Source organism: Triticum aestivum, chromosome 4B, assembly GCF_018294505.1.
Source record: "Triticum aestivum cultivar Chinese Spring chromosome 4B, IWGSC CS RefSeq v2.1, whole genome shotgun sequence".
Taxonomy (NCBI): domain Eukaryota; kingdom Viridiplantae; phylum Streptophyta; class Magnoliopsida; order Poales; family Poaceae; genus Triticum; species Triticum aestivum.
This window is the reverse complement of record NC_057804.1, coordinates 367,748,526-367,767,174: the sequence shown is the minus strand read 5'-3', so window position 1 is coordinate 367,767,174 and position 18,649 is coordinate 367,748,526. Positions and strand designations below refer to the sequence as shown.

Below are 18,649 nucleotides of genomic sequence, written 5' to 3'. Positions count from 1 at the left end.
CACCACTGAGGGCAAAAGGATAATTAACCCTAAGAATTATCACCAGCAGCAGGCAGTCAACTGCCACAAGAGTAGGAGCAGGAGCACAATGGCCATTGTGAGTAGGATGGCTACTACCGAAACCAGCCGGCTGCAGATGATGTTCATCTGGAGACTGGAGCGTATGCATTGCGACGCCCACGAGAGGAGATACTAAGGTCAGAGGTAGTTCATCTCTTCTTATCTGCACGGAATTTATTGGCGGAGATCACGCTGGCTGTGGCTTGGGGTTTCAATGCTTGGGTGTCAGGCTGCAGGTGGGACTAGCGGTGGGAGTCCCACCACAAGCCCACTTAGTCCCAGTATAGTTTGATTCGAAATAGTGGACATCCCATCTAAACTTGTACTATAAATTAGGTGGGAGGAAGTGGGATCCCACTTCAGAAAACTGCACTTTACACTGTCAACACGGCCCGTTGGTTCAGATGAACCTCTTCCAAGCACGTGGACAAGGTAGCTCACCATGGCGACGTACGGCTTAGCATGAGGCATGGAGGAGATCACCTGGGCGGCGGAGCCTGACCTCATCTCTACCTACGTTGCACAACGAATAGGTGCTGCCGCAGGTCTTCACCGGCACGAAGCCGAGCGAGGCGTCCATCCCCATCGATATCCTCCGCCGCGGCGCCGCCGGCGTCACCGTCGCTTCTGCTGGCAACGCCCTTCTCGTCGACACCATGTGCGGCGTCAGAATCGTCGCCGACGTGCTTCTGGCCGACTACGCCGTCGATAACTACGACCTCATCATCCTCCCCGTACGCATGCATATGCATATATTACACGTACCGATAGACCTTCCGCCAAATCTCATGCTCTGCGCTCGCCTGGCGCGCGCGGTTCTCGGATGTTCTGCGAGTGACGCAGGGAAGGAGGTGTTCCCGGCGCGGCGAATCTCGGCGGCTGCGTGTCGCTGGACCAGAGAGCTAGCGGGTGAAATGGGATCCCAGCGGGTTAAACGGGATAGCCCACTTATTTTTTATGTTGTCCCACGGATATCCACTAAGATGATTAAGTGGGATGGGCTAAGTAAGTCCCACTTAAGCCCACTCCCACTTGCAGCCTGACTTGGGTGGGTGGCTCTGCAAGTCTTTGCCTGTCCTGAACCGCTCCTTAATTTCCTGCTTTAATTTCTTCACACAGGCTTGGACGCGTTTCCCTTCCCTTTCCCTGCGTACTCACATTATTATTGTTGTTTTGAACCGAAGTACTCACATTATTTCATGGAAAAACTTTGTTTTTGCCACTCTAGTTTCTGCCAACTTTGCTTATGCCACTTTAGAATTTGACATCTCACTTTTGCCACTCTTAGTTTTTGACAATACATCACAAATGCCATTTCGTGGCAAAAACGATAATTTTTCATTTCACTTTTGCCACTCTTAGCTTTTGACATGTATCACAATTGCCACTCTAAAATTATCGTTTTTGCCACGAAATGGCATTTGTGATGTATTGTCAAAAGCTAAGAGTGGCAAAAATGAAATGTCAGATTCTAGAGTGGCATAAGCAAAGTTGGCAAAAACTAGAGTGGCAAAAACAAAGTTTTCCCTTATTTCATAGTAGTAGTAGCAGCAGCAATAATAAAAAAATAAGAAAAGAAGAGAAGGAAACGCATTTTGTTCCTTTGGAAGAAAGTGTGTGGTTCCTTTTGCTAGTCGTACAGTATCTACTTAGTTTCTTTGAGCAAAAAAGGTTTGAGATGGTCGGTCATGGTTGATGAGCAAGAAAGAGAAGATTGCATTTTGCACTAGCGTGCTGGAGTACCTAGTAGGTTCCTTGGTCGGTAGGCATTTCCTATTCCTATCCTATGTGTTTTGTTGGTAAAAGTTGTGAACCTGTGATTGATTGATTGATTGATTGGTTGGTTGGTTATTAGCAGTAGCATCGGCCGGTTCCTTGTGGATGTAGATCCCAATCCATATGCCTCCCCGAGAAGCGGACAGGAATCCCGGACCCGGAGCGACAACTACAACTAGTAGTAGCAGCTCGGATTAGGACAGCGATAACCACCGCTACTGTAATTCCCTGCTTCTCACATTAATCCGTGACAAGGCGTTCCTTGTCAGCAACAGAAGAATTCCAACTTGCTTTGGTTTCTCCAGGAAGGATTATGACACGCTACTCATCTACATCTACATTTACAGAGGGGCTGGGGCAGGACTTGCATGGCCCTGCTGCACCTGCACTGCATCTGCATTTGCTTGCTCCACAGTAAAGTGGGGAGGGAGACCACATGCATTTGTCCCTCCCACCCTCCCTACTAGTTTCACATGCCTTTGCGCGCTCTCCCATCTATAGCTAGTACTCGTACTACTAGCTCCTCGGAGCTTCGTTGGTGGCCACACACGCACACAGCACACCCTCAGTCCCTCCTTGGCGCATCTCCATCCATGGAACGAATTCGCGCAGATAGATAGGACTAGGAGTAGATAGGTACGTAGATGTGACCTTGAGAGTGAGTATTTTATTTTTTGGCCTCCCTCATTTCCCTCGGGTTTCGTTGCCGTTCTTTGGCTCTTGGTTCTTGTGTTGTTGGTAGGGAGTAGTGAATGGGAGTGGTACGCGGACGCAGTCCTCCTATTTTCCTTTCCCATCTCGGTACGGTCAGGTAACCAACCCCTCCCCGGAGCCGGAGGATCCTTTTCACCGTGGCATGTGCCTTTCGCTCTTTCTGGTCGGCTCCCTCGGCTAGCTGCCCAGCTCTATCCCCTTCCCTTGCATCATTCCTCCCGTCCAGCATTCAGCTCAATCCTTGCACTCTTCCCCTCTTCTGGTTTTTTCTTTTCTTTCGAGGTTTCTTTCCTTTGGCTCTTGTATTTTTGGGCAAGCAGATTTGTCTGGATATATATATTTTTTGGTAACGGCAGCGTATGCAAGTAAGATTAGCTTTTGCCTGTTTCCTGCAGCCGCCCGGAAATCAGTAAAAGCCGAGTGTTATGTGTGATTGATTTCTGGAGCAATGGATCTTGAGTTGGGGAGGGGCATGAGATCCCCGCAGGTTCGTCTCTCTCTCTCTCTCCCAAGCCGCTGAGTAATCTAGGGAGCAACCTGTTGTTCATGTTGGGGTTGGGGTTGCTGCACTTGCACTTGCAGAGGGACTCATGGAAGACCACCATGGTCCTGGCATACCAGAGCCTGGGGGTGGTGTACGGGGACCTCAGCATCTCCCCCCTCTACGTCTTCAAGAGCACCTTCGCTGAGGACATCCAGCACTCGGACACCAACGAGGAGATCTTCGGCGTCCTCTCCTTCGTCTTCTGGACGCTCACCCTCATCCCTCTCATCAAGTACGTCTCCATTGTCCTCCGAGCCGACGACAATGGCGAGGGTATGCTCCGCCCACCGACAACTCCTCTTCTTCTTTAGGACCTCCACATGTTCCAACAACAACAAGTGTTTCTTGTTCCGCAGGAGGGACGTTCGCCCTCTACTCTCTGATTTGCCGGCATGCCAATGTGAGCCTCCTGCCCAACAGGCAGATTGCGGACGAGGAGCTCTCCACCTACAAGCTGGAGCGCAACCCTGAGACCGTGGACAAGACCCGCGTCAAGGTGTGGCTGGAGAAGCACAAGAACCTGCACACCGCCCTCCTCATCATGGTTCTCATTGGCACCTGTATGGTCATTGGGGACGGTGTCCTCACGCCGGCTATATCTGGTTACTTGCCTTGCCACCCCCCAACCTTTCTTTGCCTGTTTTCAATCAATCAATAGACTAATGACTGGTTGCTAACTTTGGATTTTGTCTGTCATCCATGACAGTGTTTTCAGCTGTGTCAGGCCTTGAGTTCTCCTTGTCCAAAGATCACCATGAATGTGAGCCTTCCTCTTAAATTGTTCGTTTTGTTTTCAGTAATCTTTGGAAGCGATTTAAAGAAAGTTAAGACTAAGAACGTACTTGTTCGGGAAAGAAGATAGATACTGGTCAAAACTCCAGTCCACCAGTCAAGACTACTTCCTTTTTTTTTTGGAAAAGGACCAGTTAAGACTACTTGCATGCAAAAATCATTCAATACTATGCTCGTTGACTTTGATTTGTGGTCTTTTGGGTAACGTATTCCAAGAGTATCCCCGGCATATCCTTTTATGTCGGACTGTTTAAAGACGAAACAAAAAGGGGATAATGGGTGACCTCGGCATCCGATATCGGTGTTCGAGAAGTATCAGTGAGACTTCCGGATCTTAGTTCTATCAGTATAGCAAGATATCCATATCCTGCTAATGTTTCACCAGTCACCATATATTAGGTAAAGAAAATGCAATGTCTCATCAGGAACATTGATAATGATAACTAGCAACTAGACCAGAGGAAAATCAATCACTGAACCACATGCTTTATTGTTCCTTTGCATAATTACATTTCTAAGATACTACAAATGAGAAGTCTGTGTGTGTGTGTGTGTTGGTGTTGGCTGTGTGCACTGCATCCTAGCTATGCAGAGGCCGGGTGTGTGTCATTGTGTTTGTATTCTCTTGATGCTTCATTTTGAGTCAATAAAATCCACCCTTTATAGAAAAAACAAATGAAAAGTCTGTATATTTTCACTTCCTGGTCATATGCTTTGGATCTTTACTTGAGAATGTACACAAAGTCATGTACACCATTTCGTTCAGAACACGAGAGTGATTAAAAAAAAAAACCTTCCGGCGCTACAATATACTTGTAAATTGTCTTGGCATGATATTTCCCTTCCAAACCTCTTTGTTTTTTTAGATTTTTTTTTGAAGAATATCTCTCTTGGCCTCAGCACTTGAGGACGCGCATAGTTATTTCAAACCCCGTTGTTGTCTCTGATGATTGATCTCCTTTACATGCAGATGCCGTCATTCCAATAACATGCGTAATATTAGCATTTCTATTTGCCCTCCAGCATTTTGGCACACATCGAGTCGGATTTATCTTTGCCCCGATAGTTCTAGCCTGGCTACTCTGCATGAGTGCTCTTGGCCTTTATAATATCATACATTGGAATCCTCACGTCTATCAAGCTCTGAATCCCTATTACATGTTCAAGTTCCTAAAGAAGACTAGGAAATATGGCTGGATGTCACTCGGTGGAATTTTGCTCTGCATGACAGGTATATCATGTGCTATGGAGCTATGGATATCAACATGATTCAGTTGTTCCTTTCTTGCGTTCGTATTGAATACAATAAGCAGAAGCAGAAGTTAACTATCTAGCTTGCCTGACGGTGCAGGGTCTGAAGCAATGTTCGCCGATCTTGGACACTTCTCATACAGCGCAATCCAGGTATTTTGTTGATGCTGCATGTGAATTCGGACATTATATTTCATATATTATTTTTAATGTACTGATCCTTTAGTTTTATCACAGCTTGCTTTCACTTCTTTGGTTTACCCTGCGTTGATTCTGGCATACATGGGTCAGGCAGCTTACTTATCAAAACATCATGACTTTTACTCAAACTCTCAAGTTGGATTTTACATAGCAGTTCCAGGTATGTACTGACGTTGCAGCTCGTCTATTTTTAGCAAAAAAAAAAAAACTGATATGTACAACTTGAACATACATCAGACAATATTCTTTCCCCGCAAAAGAAAGACAATATTATTCTTGTGAACAAAATTAAATCATGTCGTATCACAGTACTGTCACATACATAAATATATGATATATAAGAAGTTGTCTAATTCGTAGTTTGCTTTAATTAAATTGAAATTTAGTTTTGTTATATATCCAATGCTGATTTCACTCCCGTAACTTTCTATAATGATCTGTAATCTTCTTTTCCAAATACCATTTGTTCAATCAAGAAAATCTTGATCTGTAATAGTCCAATCTTTTCCTTACCCCCTTGGGTATTTCGAAAAAAGACTATGAACATCAGTAGGCTCGTAAGGACGCGTTGATGAGAACAAGCCTTGCCCCATAAGACATTAACTTACCCATCCAACAGCCGAGCTTCATCTCGAAGCGATCTTCGATATACTTTCACTCCTTATTCAGGAGCTTCCAATAGTGCATCAGAATCCCACGGTACCGAAGCGGAAGGAACCAGAATCACAACCGAAGAGCTGCTTATACTGATCCTCCTCATTGGCTTTTCCAAGCCAAAGAGTTCACTCTTATGGAAGTTTATCTTGAGACCTGAAAGCTGCTCAAACAAACATAGAATTAACTTCGTATTCTTAGTCTTCTCCATGTGATGCTCCATGAAGATGATGGTGTCATCCGCATATTGCAATATGGATACCCCATCAAGGTGCAGGATGAGCACCCAACCCCCTCCCCACTAGATTAGCCTCTTTGGCCCGTGCAGTGAGCACGACCAACAGATCCGCAACAATGCTAAAGAGAATGGGAGACAAGGGGTCCCCTTGTCGCAACCCCTTTCTTGATTGGAAATAATGACCCACATCATCATTCACCTTAATGCCAACGCTACCATCCCAGACAAAAGAGTCAATCCATTGGCACCATTTTCCTGGCCTTCATCCACATGACTTGTTGCAGAAAAGGCCATTTGACCTTCTCATAAGCTTTTCCACATGACTTGTTGCAGAAAAGGCCATTTGACCTTCTCATAAGCTTTTTTGAAATCCACCTTGAAGATGACCCTTGAGTCCAAATCGTGGAGATGACCCCACGCCTCGCCTTGTGCTACATCCAAAGCTCGTGTCCGATGGCGCCTGATGCCTCCCTCGAGCGGTAGGTGTAGCCCCACCCCTCTTCTGTGGTGGTGGTTTCGATCAACAACATGACTTCCTCACTCCGGTTCCTGTTCCAGTGGCTATGGGATTGCTCGAACTCAGACCACGACGAAATCCCTGCTTGGCTTGTCGATGCTGGCAGTGGCGACACTCGCGGGTGTTGTTTCCCTTCTTGGAGGCGCTGCCATGGCCTTTGTCTACGCCCCTCTTCGAACTCAGGGGAAATCCTAGGTCCGGTTCTTTAGATCGGATGGCAACGGCGTCACGGCGTCATTCTCCTTCATGAAGGCGCCATCTTGATCGCTCGTGGTGTCCCCGTGGAAGAATGTCTTGTTGGTTTCGGCTTGCCCCTCTAGTTTGGGGCTTGGTGGGTTTAGATTTTTTTTCCGAGGAGGATTGCCCCTGGCCTCTGCATCGAGCCATGCATACAACCATCTTTATTGCATTATTCAAAAGGTCTTACTTAATAAATACATAGGTCAACCCAAAGCCACCTTCCTGATGAAAACTATCGCCCTACCTACAAGATTGATGATGTGCCCTGACCGCGCACCACGCACGCTAAGAAATCCGGTGGCCTCACCAAGCCACCCGCCGGCTAGCCGGGAGCACCAACCGGTCTAGCAGACCCTCAGCGTGCATCGCATGCGCACGCTGTAGAATCCGTCGCCGCCTTCTTCCGCAGTCTCATCTTCACGAGCAATCAATGCACTGATCTTGCCAGACCCTTCTGCCGTCAACGCCACCACGACACCGAACAACGTCTGCCTCCTGCATGCATCCCGAATGGTATCCAGCGCCGAGACGATGCTGCACCTTGCTGCCAAGACTCGCGGTCGTCAATATTGTAGATGGCACGCCGCCCACCTTGGTCACCGCACGAGAAGCATACAAAGACCTGCGCCCACCCACCAAGCCAAACACTTATCCCTCCAGCCGGTGTACAACCCCAAAGACGATGCAGGAACCTCGCCATCATCTGATCCTGAAAGCCCGAATCTGAGGTTTCCCCCGGGGCACCCAGGGAACGCAAATTGCCCCACAACGCCTCCAACGAGGTAACGACACCCGCGGGTGCTGCCATTGAGGGTTCTGGACGAGGACGAACCAAGCTTTTGCTAGCACATTCGCGCCTGTCCCTAGCTCGACCACCAGATTGACCTCCATCATCCTGCACGCTCATGGGTGACGTCTGTCGTGGGGAAACCTCACGACCGGAGCCGCACCACCGCCGCCCCGCCTGGGTGAGCCATCGACGGAGGGGCCCTAACCGCTGCGCCGCTGACGCCGGACGACGCACACGTCCAGGACACCCACACGGATCTCCACCGCAACCACACCCTGGAGCCACGGCGGAGGAAGGCCTCGCCGCCGCCATCATCGCCCGCCTGGACTTTGCCCCGCAGAGCTTCAGCGGCAACGAGGAGAGGGACGGCGGTGGCTCGGAGCCCTGGATCGGATCGGGATCGGGATCAGGAGGGGATCGGGAGGGAGGAGATCAGGAGGGAGGGGGTCAAGAAGAGGGGTGGCGGTGGGTTTAAATTGTTTTCTCTGCTTGGGCCGACCATCCCCTATCTCTCTGCTCCGGGCACCATTTTCACGCCTTCTTGCGTTCATGTCATGTTGTGTATCCTCCCTTGCACTCATTTTCTTTCCTTCTAGCAATGAAAGATACACAAGATGTGCGTATTCGTGAAAAAAAAGTAGAAATCCCTCAATTTGAAATAGATAAAATCTATGCAATTTATTAAATTTGCATTTTATTTAGAATTTGATGGTTTGGACCATTCTAACCCTTGTAGTTTTTTGGGATGAGTTCATATGAATATAGATATGAAGGCCATGCCAAAATCTTAGGGTTGAGAAGGGCATTGTGGACAATTGCCAGATTTTTTGGGTTTTATCCTTAAGACATGATGGTTGAATTAATCCCCATTTTCAGATTAGAATGAATGAAAAATGATGCTTATGAGATGCTCATGGTGCACAATCATTTCCAAATAAAATGTGTTACAACTTGCATGTGTACTCTTTCCTGTCTATCTCGGTGAAGATGTATGCCACAAAACTGATTAGTGATAGCTCTCGTAGTAGTTCCTTATTTCTTTGGAATCCATTTCTTACTTGTTCAAGAAAGGCAGTAAAAATCATATACCATCCATGTATATGAACTTACAGTTTTATTTAATTAAAACTTCAGATAAGGTAAGAAGGGCATTTTGGACAATTGCCAGAACTTTGGGGTTTTAGCCCTTGAGAAAAACATGAGGGTTGGATTAATCCCCATTTTCAGATTAGAATGAATGAAAAATGCGAAAGTACCATTCTACACCCAGGAGCAAATGCTCCTGGTGTGAACAGTAAAATCAAAAAAATAGAAAAAAAATTCAAAAAATTCTGAATTTTTTTTGTGACATACTTTCGCAAGTGTTTCTTGTGCATGAAAAATTTCATCACGAAATCACATTCGTGGAAGTCGTGCCGAAAAAAACAAAATCAGAGCTTCAAAATGCTTTTGTAAGTAACATTTTCAGAGCATCGATTTTGTTTTTTTACCACACCTTCCACCAATGTGATTTTGCGATGAAATTTTACGTGCACAACAAACATTTGTATAAGTATGCCACAAAAAAAATTCAGAATTTTTTGACATTTTATTTTATTTTACTGTTCACACCAGGAGCATTTGCTCCTGGGTGTAGAAACTCCACTTCCTGAAAAATGATGCTTATGAGATGCTCATGATGCACAATCATTTCCTAATAAATGTGTTGCTTCTGGACTGTTACAACTTGCATGTCTAACTCAGTGAAAATGTATGCCACAAAACCGATTAGTGATAGCTCTTTTAGTTGAAATCCATTTTTTACTTGTTCAAGAAAGGTAGTAAAAACTATGTACCATCTTGTTGAAGTGTATATGTGGATTGACTAGCCCTTTCCATAAGTTCGGGATGTATCTTAAACATGTATATTGTTGTTATCTAGGAGGTTGTTAGTATCTGTAACTAGGTTATCCAATCTCTATTTCTCTCGTTTCACAATGTATATGAACTTACAGTTTTGTTTAATTAAAACTTCAGATAAGGTGAGATGGCCTGTTCTTGTACTGGCTATTCTGGCTTCAGTTGTTGGAAGCCAAGCAATCATCAGCGGAACATTCTCAATAATCAATCAGAGTCAGTCCCTAAGCTGCTTCCCCCGGGTAAAAGTTGTACACACATCTGAGAAAATTCATGGGCAGATATACATTCCTGAGATCAACTGGCTACTCATGATCCTCTGCGTTGCCGTGACTGTTGGATTCAGAGACACTAAGCACATGGGAAATGCATCCGGTAAGATAAAACTAATTAGTCTTGCTAATGCAATCTGATTTGTATTTCTTGGTTCATGCATGCATGCATGATGCTTTAAAATGGAATGGCGAGTTGGTTTCTGAATTTGGTGTTGTTGTTGTGCAGGACTAGCAGTGATCACTGTGATGCTGGTTACCACATTCCTGACATCCCTTGTGATCATGGTGTGCTGGCACAAGCCACCCCTGCTGGCCCTGGGCTTCCTCCTCTTCTTCGGCTCCGTGGAGGCGCTCTACTTCTCGGCGTCGCTCATCAAGTTCCTGGAGGGCGCATGGCTCCCGATACTCCTGGCCCTCATCCTGATGGCCGTCATGCTCGTGTGGCACATCACCACCATCAAGAAGTACGAGTTCGACCTGCAGAACAAGGTGACCCTGGAGTGGCTTCTGGCCCTGGGTGACAAGCTCGGCATGGTCCGTGTGCCGGGCATTGGCCTCGTCTACACCGACCTGACGTCGGGCGTCCCTGCCAACTTCTCCCGCTTCGTCACCAACCTCCCGGCGTTCCATAAGGTCCTGGTCTTCGTGTGCGTCAAGTCGGTCCCGGTGCCGTATGTGTTCCCCGCCGAGCGCTACCTCGTCGGCCGAGTGGGTCCGCCGGGCCACCGGTCGTACCGGTGCATCGTGCGGTACGGCTACCGTGATGTTCACCAGGACGTGGACTCGTTCGAGACGGAGCTGATCGAGAGCCTGGCCATGTTCATCAAGCTCAACGCCTCCTACCGCTGCAGCGAGGTGAGCCAGAGCGAGCAGCTGGAGGAGTGGGAGCCGGGGCTGACCGTCATCGGAAGCAACACGCTCCGGGATCACGCGAGCTACGACTTGCAGGACAGTGTCCAGCACTCGGCCGCGTCCGTCCCTGCCGCCGACAGCCCCGGCGGCACGGGTTTGGAGTCCAACTCGTCCAAGCAGGTGAGGTTCTTCATAGATAGCCTGGTGGTGAGCCCCGAGGCGGACAAGCAGGTGGCGGAGGAGCTGGAGGCGCTGGCGGCGGCGAGGGAGGCCGGCACTGCCTTCATCTTGGGGCACTCGCACGTGCAGTGCAAGCCTGGCTCGTCGGTGGTGAAGAAGCTGACGGTGGTCGGGTACAACTTCCTGCGGCGCAACTGCCGTGGACCGGACGTGGTGCTGCGGGTGCCGCCGGCGTCGCTCCTGGAGGTCGGCATGGTCTATGTTCTATGAAACCTCTTCGTTTTGGCATGTGTTTATCATCTCACAAATCTGCCCATGCATCCACCTGCTTGTTGGCTGTTGTTGCTCTGTAGGTAACTAAACTTGTCAGTTATGTTGTAATGCCCCCCGGATTATTTTGCATCCGGCTGTATAGTTTACAACTTCGGATTGTTGCTCCTGCTGCTCATACACATTTCGTGTACAACTGCAGAGCACATGTTGTATTGTGTTCTCGATATGACGCGGAGTGCGCTCACCAACCCAAGTTCTCTTTGTGCTAGAAGTAGTAACTTATAGACTAGTAAAATGCATATGCTACTAGTCTATATTACTATCTCTATAGTGGAGTGTAACATATGTGTGGTGTCATGCAACATTTTATTTATTAGGTTATAAACTCATCTTATCTTGGTATGTGTGATATTACAGTAACTAGCTATGTTACCATATGCCTCTTTTTTCTTATTAATTACTTGCCTCATCATCTGTTTTGCCTAAAGATGTGTGATGTTATCATTTATGTTATTCCCACTATGGGTAGTCTCAGGGAATGAAAGCATTACTAGACGGTGGTCTCATGCCCTTCATGTAGGCTCGTATGTATGAAGCCATCGCTTTGTATAATTATTACCCAACACAAGCAGCAGTAGCCTGGCCTGTGGGTCCCATGTTGCTCCCTTTCTCTTACTTCACCTATCTCGTTCTTTCTCGTTCACACAGGCATCAACCAGGAGACAAACGATGGGCTCCTGCTAATCAAGCACTTTTTCCTTTTTCTCTAGTGTAAGGGCATATTTCTCCCTATGTAATTTTGGTGATTGATGACAATGCATTTGCGGACTAATCGTGTGTATTGAGCATTTCAGATATCTTATGTCTAGGCATAAGACAATTCGTTGCCCCTCGGAGCCTATCGAAGACGGCGATTCTTTATGTTTTTTTTTCCAGTGGATTTGAGTCGTAGGAAAATCGTACTATTAAGAGGGGGTCCGCTTCGGAAAGGTTAGGGTGAAATCAACACGTACACATATGTTTCTTTGCACCACCTTTCCTTCGCTTCTTTGGAGCTCCGTCCGTTTATCCTTGTCGCTGCGAGAGGAAGGCTTTCAAGTGCTATAGTTTATGTGACGTGCGGTAGTACTGCTCAAGTGAGCAGTAGTACCGCAGGGGCCGCGGCAGTACCGCTCAGGGAAGCGGTAGCACCGCGCCGTGCAGTAGTACCACTCCTCGCGAGCGGTACTACTGCCGCCTCTAGCCGAGAACGCTGTCGCGCACGAAAGTAGGCGCGGAAGTATTTTTTTTACTTCCGCCCCTACGCGGTAGTACTGCTCCCTGCGAGCGGTAGTACCGTGCCGGATTTTCGCACGTCTCAATCTCAGCGAAATAGTCACGGACGTAATTTATTTAGTACGTGCCTGGTGAGTCCCTACCTTGCGGTAGTACTGCAGGGGCGCGCGGTAGTGCCGCTCCGACGGTTCTACCGCTCGTTGCCTAGTGCAACAGGACCTCACTTGGCTTCTACCGCACGAGCGGTAGTACCGCAACGTAATGCGGTAGTACCGTAGCGCCTTGCGGTAGTACCGCGTTCCGCGGGCTGAGTAAGTGGTTAACAGTTGGATCTTTTCCCCCACTATATAAAGGGGGTCTTCTTCCCCGAGAAGACCACCTCTTCCCTCGCCAAGCTTCATTGTTGCCCAAAGCTCCATTTTCACCCGATCTCTCTCCCTAGCCAATCAAACTTGTTGATTTTTTAGGGATTGGTTGAGAAGACCCCGATCTACACTTCCACCAAGAGAAATTTGATTATCCCCACTAACCCCTTGCAGATCTTGTTACTCTTGGGTGTTTGAGCACCCTAGATGGTTGAGGTCACCGCGGAGCCATATTCCATTGTGGTGAAGCTTCGTTGTGTCATTGGGAGCCTCCAATTAAGTTGTCGAGATAGCCCCAACCTTGTTTGTGAAGGTTCGGTCGCTGCCTTCAAGGGCACCAATAGTGGAATCACGACATCTCGCATTGTGTGAGGGCGTGAAGAGAATACGATGGCCCTTAGTGGCTTCTTGGGGAGCATTGTGCCTCCACACCACTCCAACAGAGACGTACTTCCTCTCAAAGGGAAGGAACTTTGGTAACACACCCTCATCTCCACCGACTCCACTCTTGGTTATATCTCACCTTTACTTCTGCAAGCTTATATTGTGTTGTATCCCTTGCTTGCTTGTGTGCTTATTGTTGTTGCATCATATAGGTTGTTCACCTAGTTGCACATCTAGCCAACCTACTTTAAGGCTAAGTTTAATTTGGTCAAGAAAAGCTAAAAATTGTTAGTTGCCTATTCACCCCCCCTCTAGTCAACCATATCGATCCTTTCAATTGGTATCAGAGCCTCGTCTCTTTATTAAGGACTTTGCCATCCGAAGAGTATGGTTGACACCACTGACGAGGTGGAGGGGCACCCCAGTGTGAATCCCACTTTGTCTGCGGCCGATGGGGGATCCTCGGTCTCTCGTGAGGAGTTCAATTTGGTTTTGGACACATTGAAAACCTCCATGACGGCTGAGGTTAAAGGCATGTTTAAGGAGTTTCTTGATGGGCTTAAATTATCCATCGACCGTTGGAAGTGGTTGATCCCACTAATAAGGTGGCAGATGCTAACTCCGAAAAGGGGGAAGCTAGTAGTGAGAAAGTTCCTTTGCCTAGAGGTACGAGTGGGAGTGGCATCTTTGCCCATGTTGAACCTCCACTTACTTATGGAGGACCGGTTCCTTCCACGCATATGAACACTAGTAGAAAAAGGCCCATCTGTCCCGGTTCCAGATGCCCATTTGTCCCGGTTCTGGAACCGAGACTAAAGGTTCGGTACCAAAGCCCATGACCTTTAGTCCCGGTTCGGCTCGCCCAGGAAGGAGGGCCTTTAGTCCTGGTTGGTAACACCAACCGGGACCAAAAAGCATCCACGCGTCAGCAGTTCAGAGGTTGGGGTTTTTGTTTTTTTGAAGGGGGGGGGGGTTGGAGGGTTAATTTAATTAGGGGTTTCATATATTGTGTTATCTAGCTAATAGAGAGAAGAGACCTCTCTTATCTCCGTGCTTGGTCGACGCTACGTACTATACGTATAGAGGACTCGACACGCTAGCTAGTAAGAAAATGAAGAAAACCATTAAGTATAGAAGATCATTATGAACATATATAGAGAGAAGTGATCGACCTCTCCTTCTCCGAGAGATTGGTCGAACAACCAGTTTTCATATATCTATCCGACGCTACTAGCTACATATATACAATATAAGATCTATTACAATCCTTAAAGTCTGAAGTCAAGTGCCACATGGTATTCTCCGGATTTCTTGATGACGTGGTCATGAAAGAATCTAGCCAATTCCTCTTGAATTGCTTTTATGCGATCATGTGGTAGGAGCTCATCCCGCGGCTGCGAGATCTAAATCGAAGAAGAGGGTCAATACATGTGTATGAATGAAACTCGACACAAATGATGGTAATAAAATACAATTATGAATATTTTTGCTTACGCACTTGATATTGTTTTTTAGTGTAGCCCCGCTTATTCTTGGCCATCTCGTTGTAGATGAACTTGCAAACGTAGTATCCACAGAAATGATTTCCTTGTTCCTGCCACAAGCACTTTACGAGAAATATAGGTCAATCAAACTGATAAGCAAGCATGCTAAATGGTATTGATGAAACTAGCTACAATCAATGGGATATGCGCGGAACTAGGTATAGTACTTACTTTCGGTTGTTTAAATGTCAGCTCGGTCGGCAGGCCCAGAAAAATTGCAGTGAACTTTTTCCAAACTCTGCCAGACAAAGAAAATAATTACTTGATATAAGGAAATGAACAAAGTTGCCGATATGGTGCGATAATGATCGATTGAACTTACTTCTGGAGCATTCCAGTCATGTCCGCATAGTCCTCGGGATCTTTTCATCTCGAGTCTAAGATGGTTACTTCTCCCTTCTCAAGCTTAATCACTAGGAGAATAAAGTGGAAGCTGCACACGCATGCACAATTCATCAGTTACATGACTATAACCTCGAGTAATAAGGGAAACCGAATATGCACAAGATAGTGTAACACTCACTTGAAGTTGTAAGGAAAGAGTATTTTATCTTTGGTTTGATTTTTGAGCAACGATTTGAGCAAGTTGTCCTCGATCTCTTCGGCTTTTTTGATCGTGTATTCATGTATGACATTTGGGTTAATGAACCCAATGTCATAGATTTGTGCTTTTCTGCATTCGACGATCTTAGTGAGGATAATTATATATACATGCAATGAAAGAGTTGAGCTATATATATAGAGACTTAACTACAGAAAGTAGTACTTACACACAGTAGCAAGCCACAAGTGATTTGTCGAGGGCCTGTTGATTGTAGAACTGGAAAAACTCATCAAAATCAACACTTAACAGTTCTTGGCCAATGAAGTCGTGGTCCTCTTTAATCGGCATCGGCAGAGCATCCTTCCCAGACTTGCTACAGGATTTCATGTACCAGTCATGTAATCTTTGCATCATCGTTGTTAGAGCAAGAGTATATTTGATGAGAGGCTTCCCGTAATGGTATTTGAATTCGTCCACCTCCATTGTTTCAAATTCTACATCGTTGGGCAGGTAATGACCAATAGTGAAACCGGGTAGCAGCGGCTGATTTGCGACGATATCGCTAGACACCTTGAGCGGGTGGAATGATTGGTTCTCCTGTTCTCCGAGCTGGGAAATTTTATTCCCACTTCTTTGTTATTTTAACCTTTTGTTAGTTGAAGTACTTCCCGACTGGCACGCTTCTTGCACTGTCTTTTTAAGATAGCGGAGATGGTTGTTATCTGGCAAACATGGTGGTGGTCGCGCATTGAGAGTGCGCTTCGCTTTCATCGGGTCTATCTTCTCCTATGGAGGTGGATGCTTCATAGATCTTTTCGTTTCAAAGAAGTCCTTCACTTGGGCTTGAACGATCTGCTCGTTTTCCTTCACGGTCATCTCGTATGGTAACTTCTCTACAGGCTTGAGAGATGGACCGACTCTGTATTGCCTCCTGCCTCTGGCTGTACTACTAGACTCCGGAGCGGTGGCGGCTCTCTTTCGTTGCTGCTGATGAGATGTAGAAGGAGGCGGAGTGGTCCGACGCACCAGAGCAGCTGGAGCGGCAGCGTCTGTGTTCCGCCGTTGCCGACGAGGCGAAGGAGGAGGCAGGCTGCTCGGACGCGCCGAAGCAGGTGGAGAAGGAGGCGAAGTGCCGCCCTCACGCGCCGGAGTAGGAGGCGGAGTGCCTTGATTACTCGTCATCGTCGTCGTCGGAGGAGGCGGAGTGCCTAGCTGACTCGCCGGAGGAGGAGGAGGCGGAGGCGTGAAGTTCAGAAGCTTGATGTGCTCCTTCCGCCATAGACATGGAGTCTTCAGAGCAAGACCCAGCTGAGTCTCCCCTTCACCAGTAGGGTGGTCAAGCTGGAGCTCCTCAAATCCCTCCGTTATTTCATCCACCATCACAACAGCACAACCTTGTGGAATTGGAAGGCAGTGAAAAGTTGCATCGGGTTTAGGAGGGAACACAGTGCCGACAGCCGCCTTGACTTTGAGGTTCTGCCATTGCGTCTTAAGCTGGCACTGGTGTGACTCCGTGATAGCATCCACGGGGTAGCTAGGAGCCATGAACTCAGGCTGCTGAATGAGCTCGGTGGAAGCCACACTGCTTCTCTGATGTCTACTACGCAACCTTCTTCTTGTAGACGTTGTTGGGCCTCCAAGTGTAGAGGTTTGTAGGACAGTAGCAAATTTCCCTCAAGTGGATGACCTAAGGTTTATCAATCCGTGGGAGGCGTAGGATGAAAATGGTCTCTCTCAAGCAACCCTGCAACCAAAAAACAAAGAGTCTCTTGTGTCCCCAACACACCAAATTCAATGGTAAATTGTATAGGTGCACTAGTTCGGCAAAGAGATGGTGATACAAGTGCAATATGGATGGTAGATATAGGTTTTTGTAATCTGAAAATATAAAAACAGCGAGGTAACTAATGATAAAAGGGAGCACAAACAGTATTGCAATGCTAGGAAACAAGGCATAAGGTTCATACTTTCACTAGTGCAAGTTCTCTCAACAATAATAACATAACTGGATCATATAATTATCCCACAACATGCAACAAAGAGTCACTCCAAAGTCACTAATAGTGTAGAACAAACGAAGAGATTATTGTAGGGTACGAAACCACCTCAAAGTTATCCTTTCTGATCGATCTATTCAAGAGTCCGTAGTAAAATAACACGAAGCTATTCTTTCCATTCGATCTATCATAGGGTTCGTACTAGAATAACACCTTAAGACACAAATCAACAAAAACCCTAATGTCACCTAGATACTCTAATGTCACCTCAAGTATCCGTGGGCAAGATTATACGATATGCATCATAGAATCTCAGATTCATCTATTCAACAAACACAAAGTACTTCAAAGAGTACCCCAAAGTTTCTACCGAAGAGTCAAGACGAAAACGTGTGCCAACCCCTATGCATAAGTTCACAAGGTCACTGAACTCGCAAGTTGATCACTAAAACGTACATCAAGTAGATCACGTGAATATCCCATTGTCACCACAAATAAGCACATGCAATACATACATCAAGTGTTCTCAAATCCTTAAAGACTTAATCCGATAAGATAACTTCAAAGGGGAAACTCAATCCATTACAAGAGAGTAGAGGGGGAGAAACATCATAAGATACAATTATAATAGCAAAGATCGCGATACATCAAGATCGTGCCAAATCAAGAACACAAGAGAGAGAGAGAGAGAGAGAGAGAGAGAGAGAGAGATCAAACACATAGCTACTGGTACATACCCTCAGCCCCGAGGGTGAACTACTCCCTCCTTGTCATGGAGAGCGCCGGGATGATGAAGATGGCCACCGGTGAGGGATCCCCCCTCCGGCAGGGTGCCGGAACAAGGTGTCGATTGGTTTTTGGTGGCTACAGAGGCTTGCGGCGGCGGAACTCCCGATCTATGGTGCTGCTGGATGTTTTTGGGGTATATGGGTATATATAGAGGAAGAAGTAGGTCGGTGGAGCTGCGAGGGGCCCACGAGGGTGGGGGTGCGCCCAGGGGGGTAGGCGCGCGTCCCTGCCTCATGGCCTCCTCGCTTATTTCTTGACGTCCACTCCAAGTACGGTGGATCACGTTTGTTCCAAAAATCACTCTCCCGAAGGTTTCATTCCTTTTGGATTCCGTTTGATATTCCTTTCCTGTGAAATACTGAAATGGGCAAAAAAATAGCAATTTGCATTGGGCCTCCGGTTAATAGGTTAGTCCCAAAAATAATATAAAAGTGCATAGTAAAGCCCATTAAACATCCAAAACAGATAATATAATAGCATGGAACAATAAAAAATTAT

General features: G+C 46.9%; 1 protein-coding gene across 4 annotated transcripts; it reads left to right on the top strand.

The window, feature by feature from the left end:
* Positions 1 to 2,256: 2,256 nt before the first annotated feature.
* LOC123092199 (putative potassium transporter 8) lies at positions 2,257 to 11,688 on the top strand. Of its 4 annotated transcripts, none has more exons than XM_044513898.1 (10): positions 2,257 to 2,472; positions 2,946 to 3,037; positions 3,133 to 3,367; positions 3,451 to 3,696; positions 3,801 to 3,854; positions 4,857 to 5,117; positions 5,238 to 5,290; positions 5,375 to 5,498; positions 9,794 to 10,048; positions 10,175 to 11,688. In XM_044513898.1, the coding sequence occupies exons 2-10, from the start codon at positions 2,999 to 3,001 to the stop codon at positions 11,248 to 11,250; spliced, it is 2,343 nt and encodes a 780-aa protein (XP_044369833.1). In that variant the 5' UTR covers positions 2,257 to 2,472; positions 2,946 to 2,998; the 3' UTR covers positions 11,251 to 11,688. The 4 variants fall into 4 exon arrangements, with proteins under 4 accessions (XP_044369833.1, XP_044369832.1, XP_044369831.1 ...); XM_044513897.1 differs by lacking the exon at positions 2,257 to 2,472 and adding an exon at positions 2,489 to 2,647; XM_044513896.1 differs by lacking the exon at positions 2,257 to 2,472 and adding an exon at positions 2,495 to 2,832.
* Positions 11,689 to 18,649: the final 6,961 nt, after the last annotated feature.

Bases quoted from the DNA above. Each gene is read 5' to 3' on its own strand.
- LOC123092199 (XM_044513898.1), top strand. From the start codon at position 2,999: ATGGATCTTGAGTTGGGGAGGGGCATGAGATCCCCGCAG. The intron at 5,291-5,374 runs GTATTTTGTTGA...GTTTTATCACAG, and splicing joins TCTCATACAGCGCAATCCAG to CTTGCTTTCACTTCTTTGGT. The intron at 10,049-10,174 runs GTAAGATAAAAC...GTTGTTGTGCAG, and splicing joins GCACATGGGAAATGCATCCG to GACTAGCAGTGATCACTGTG.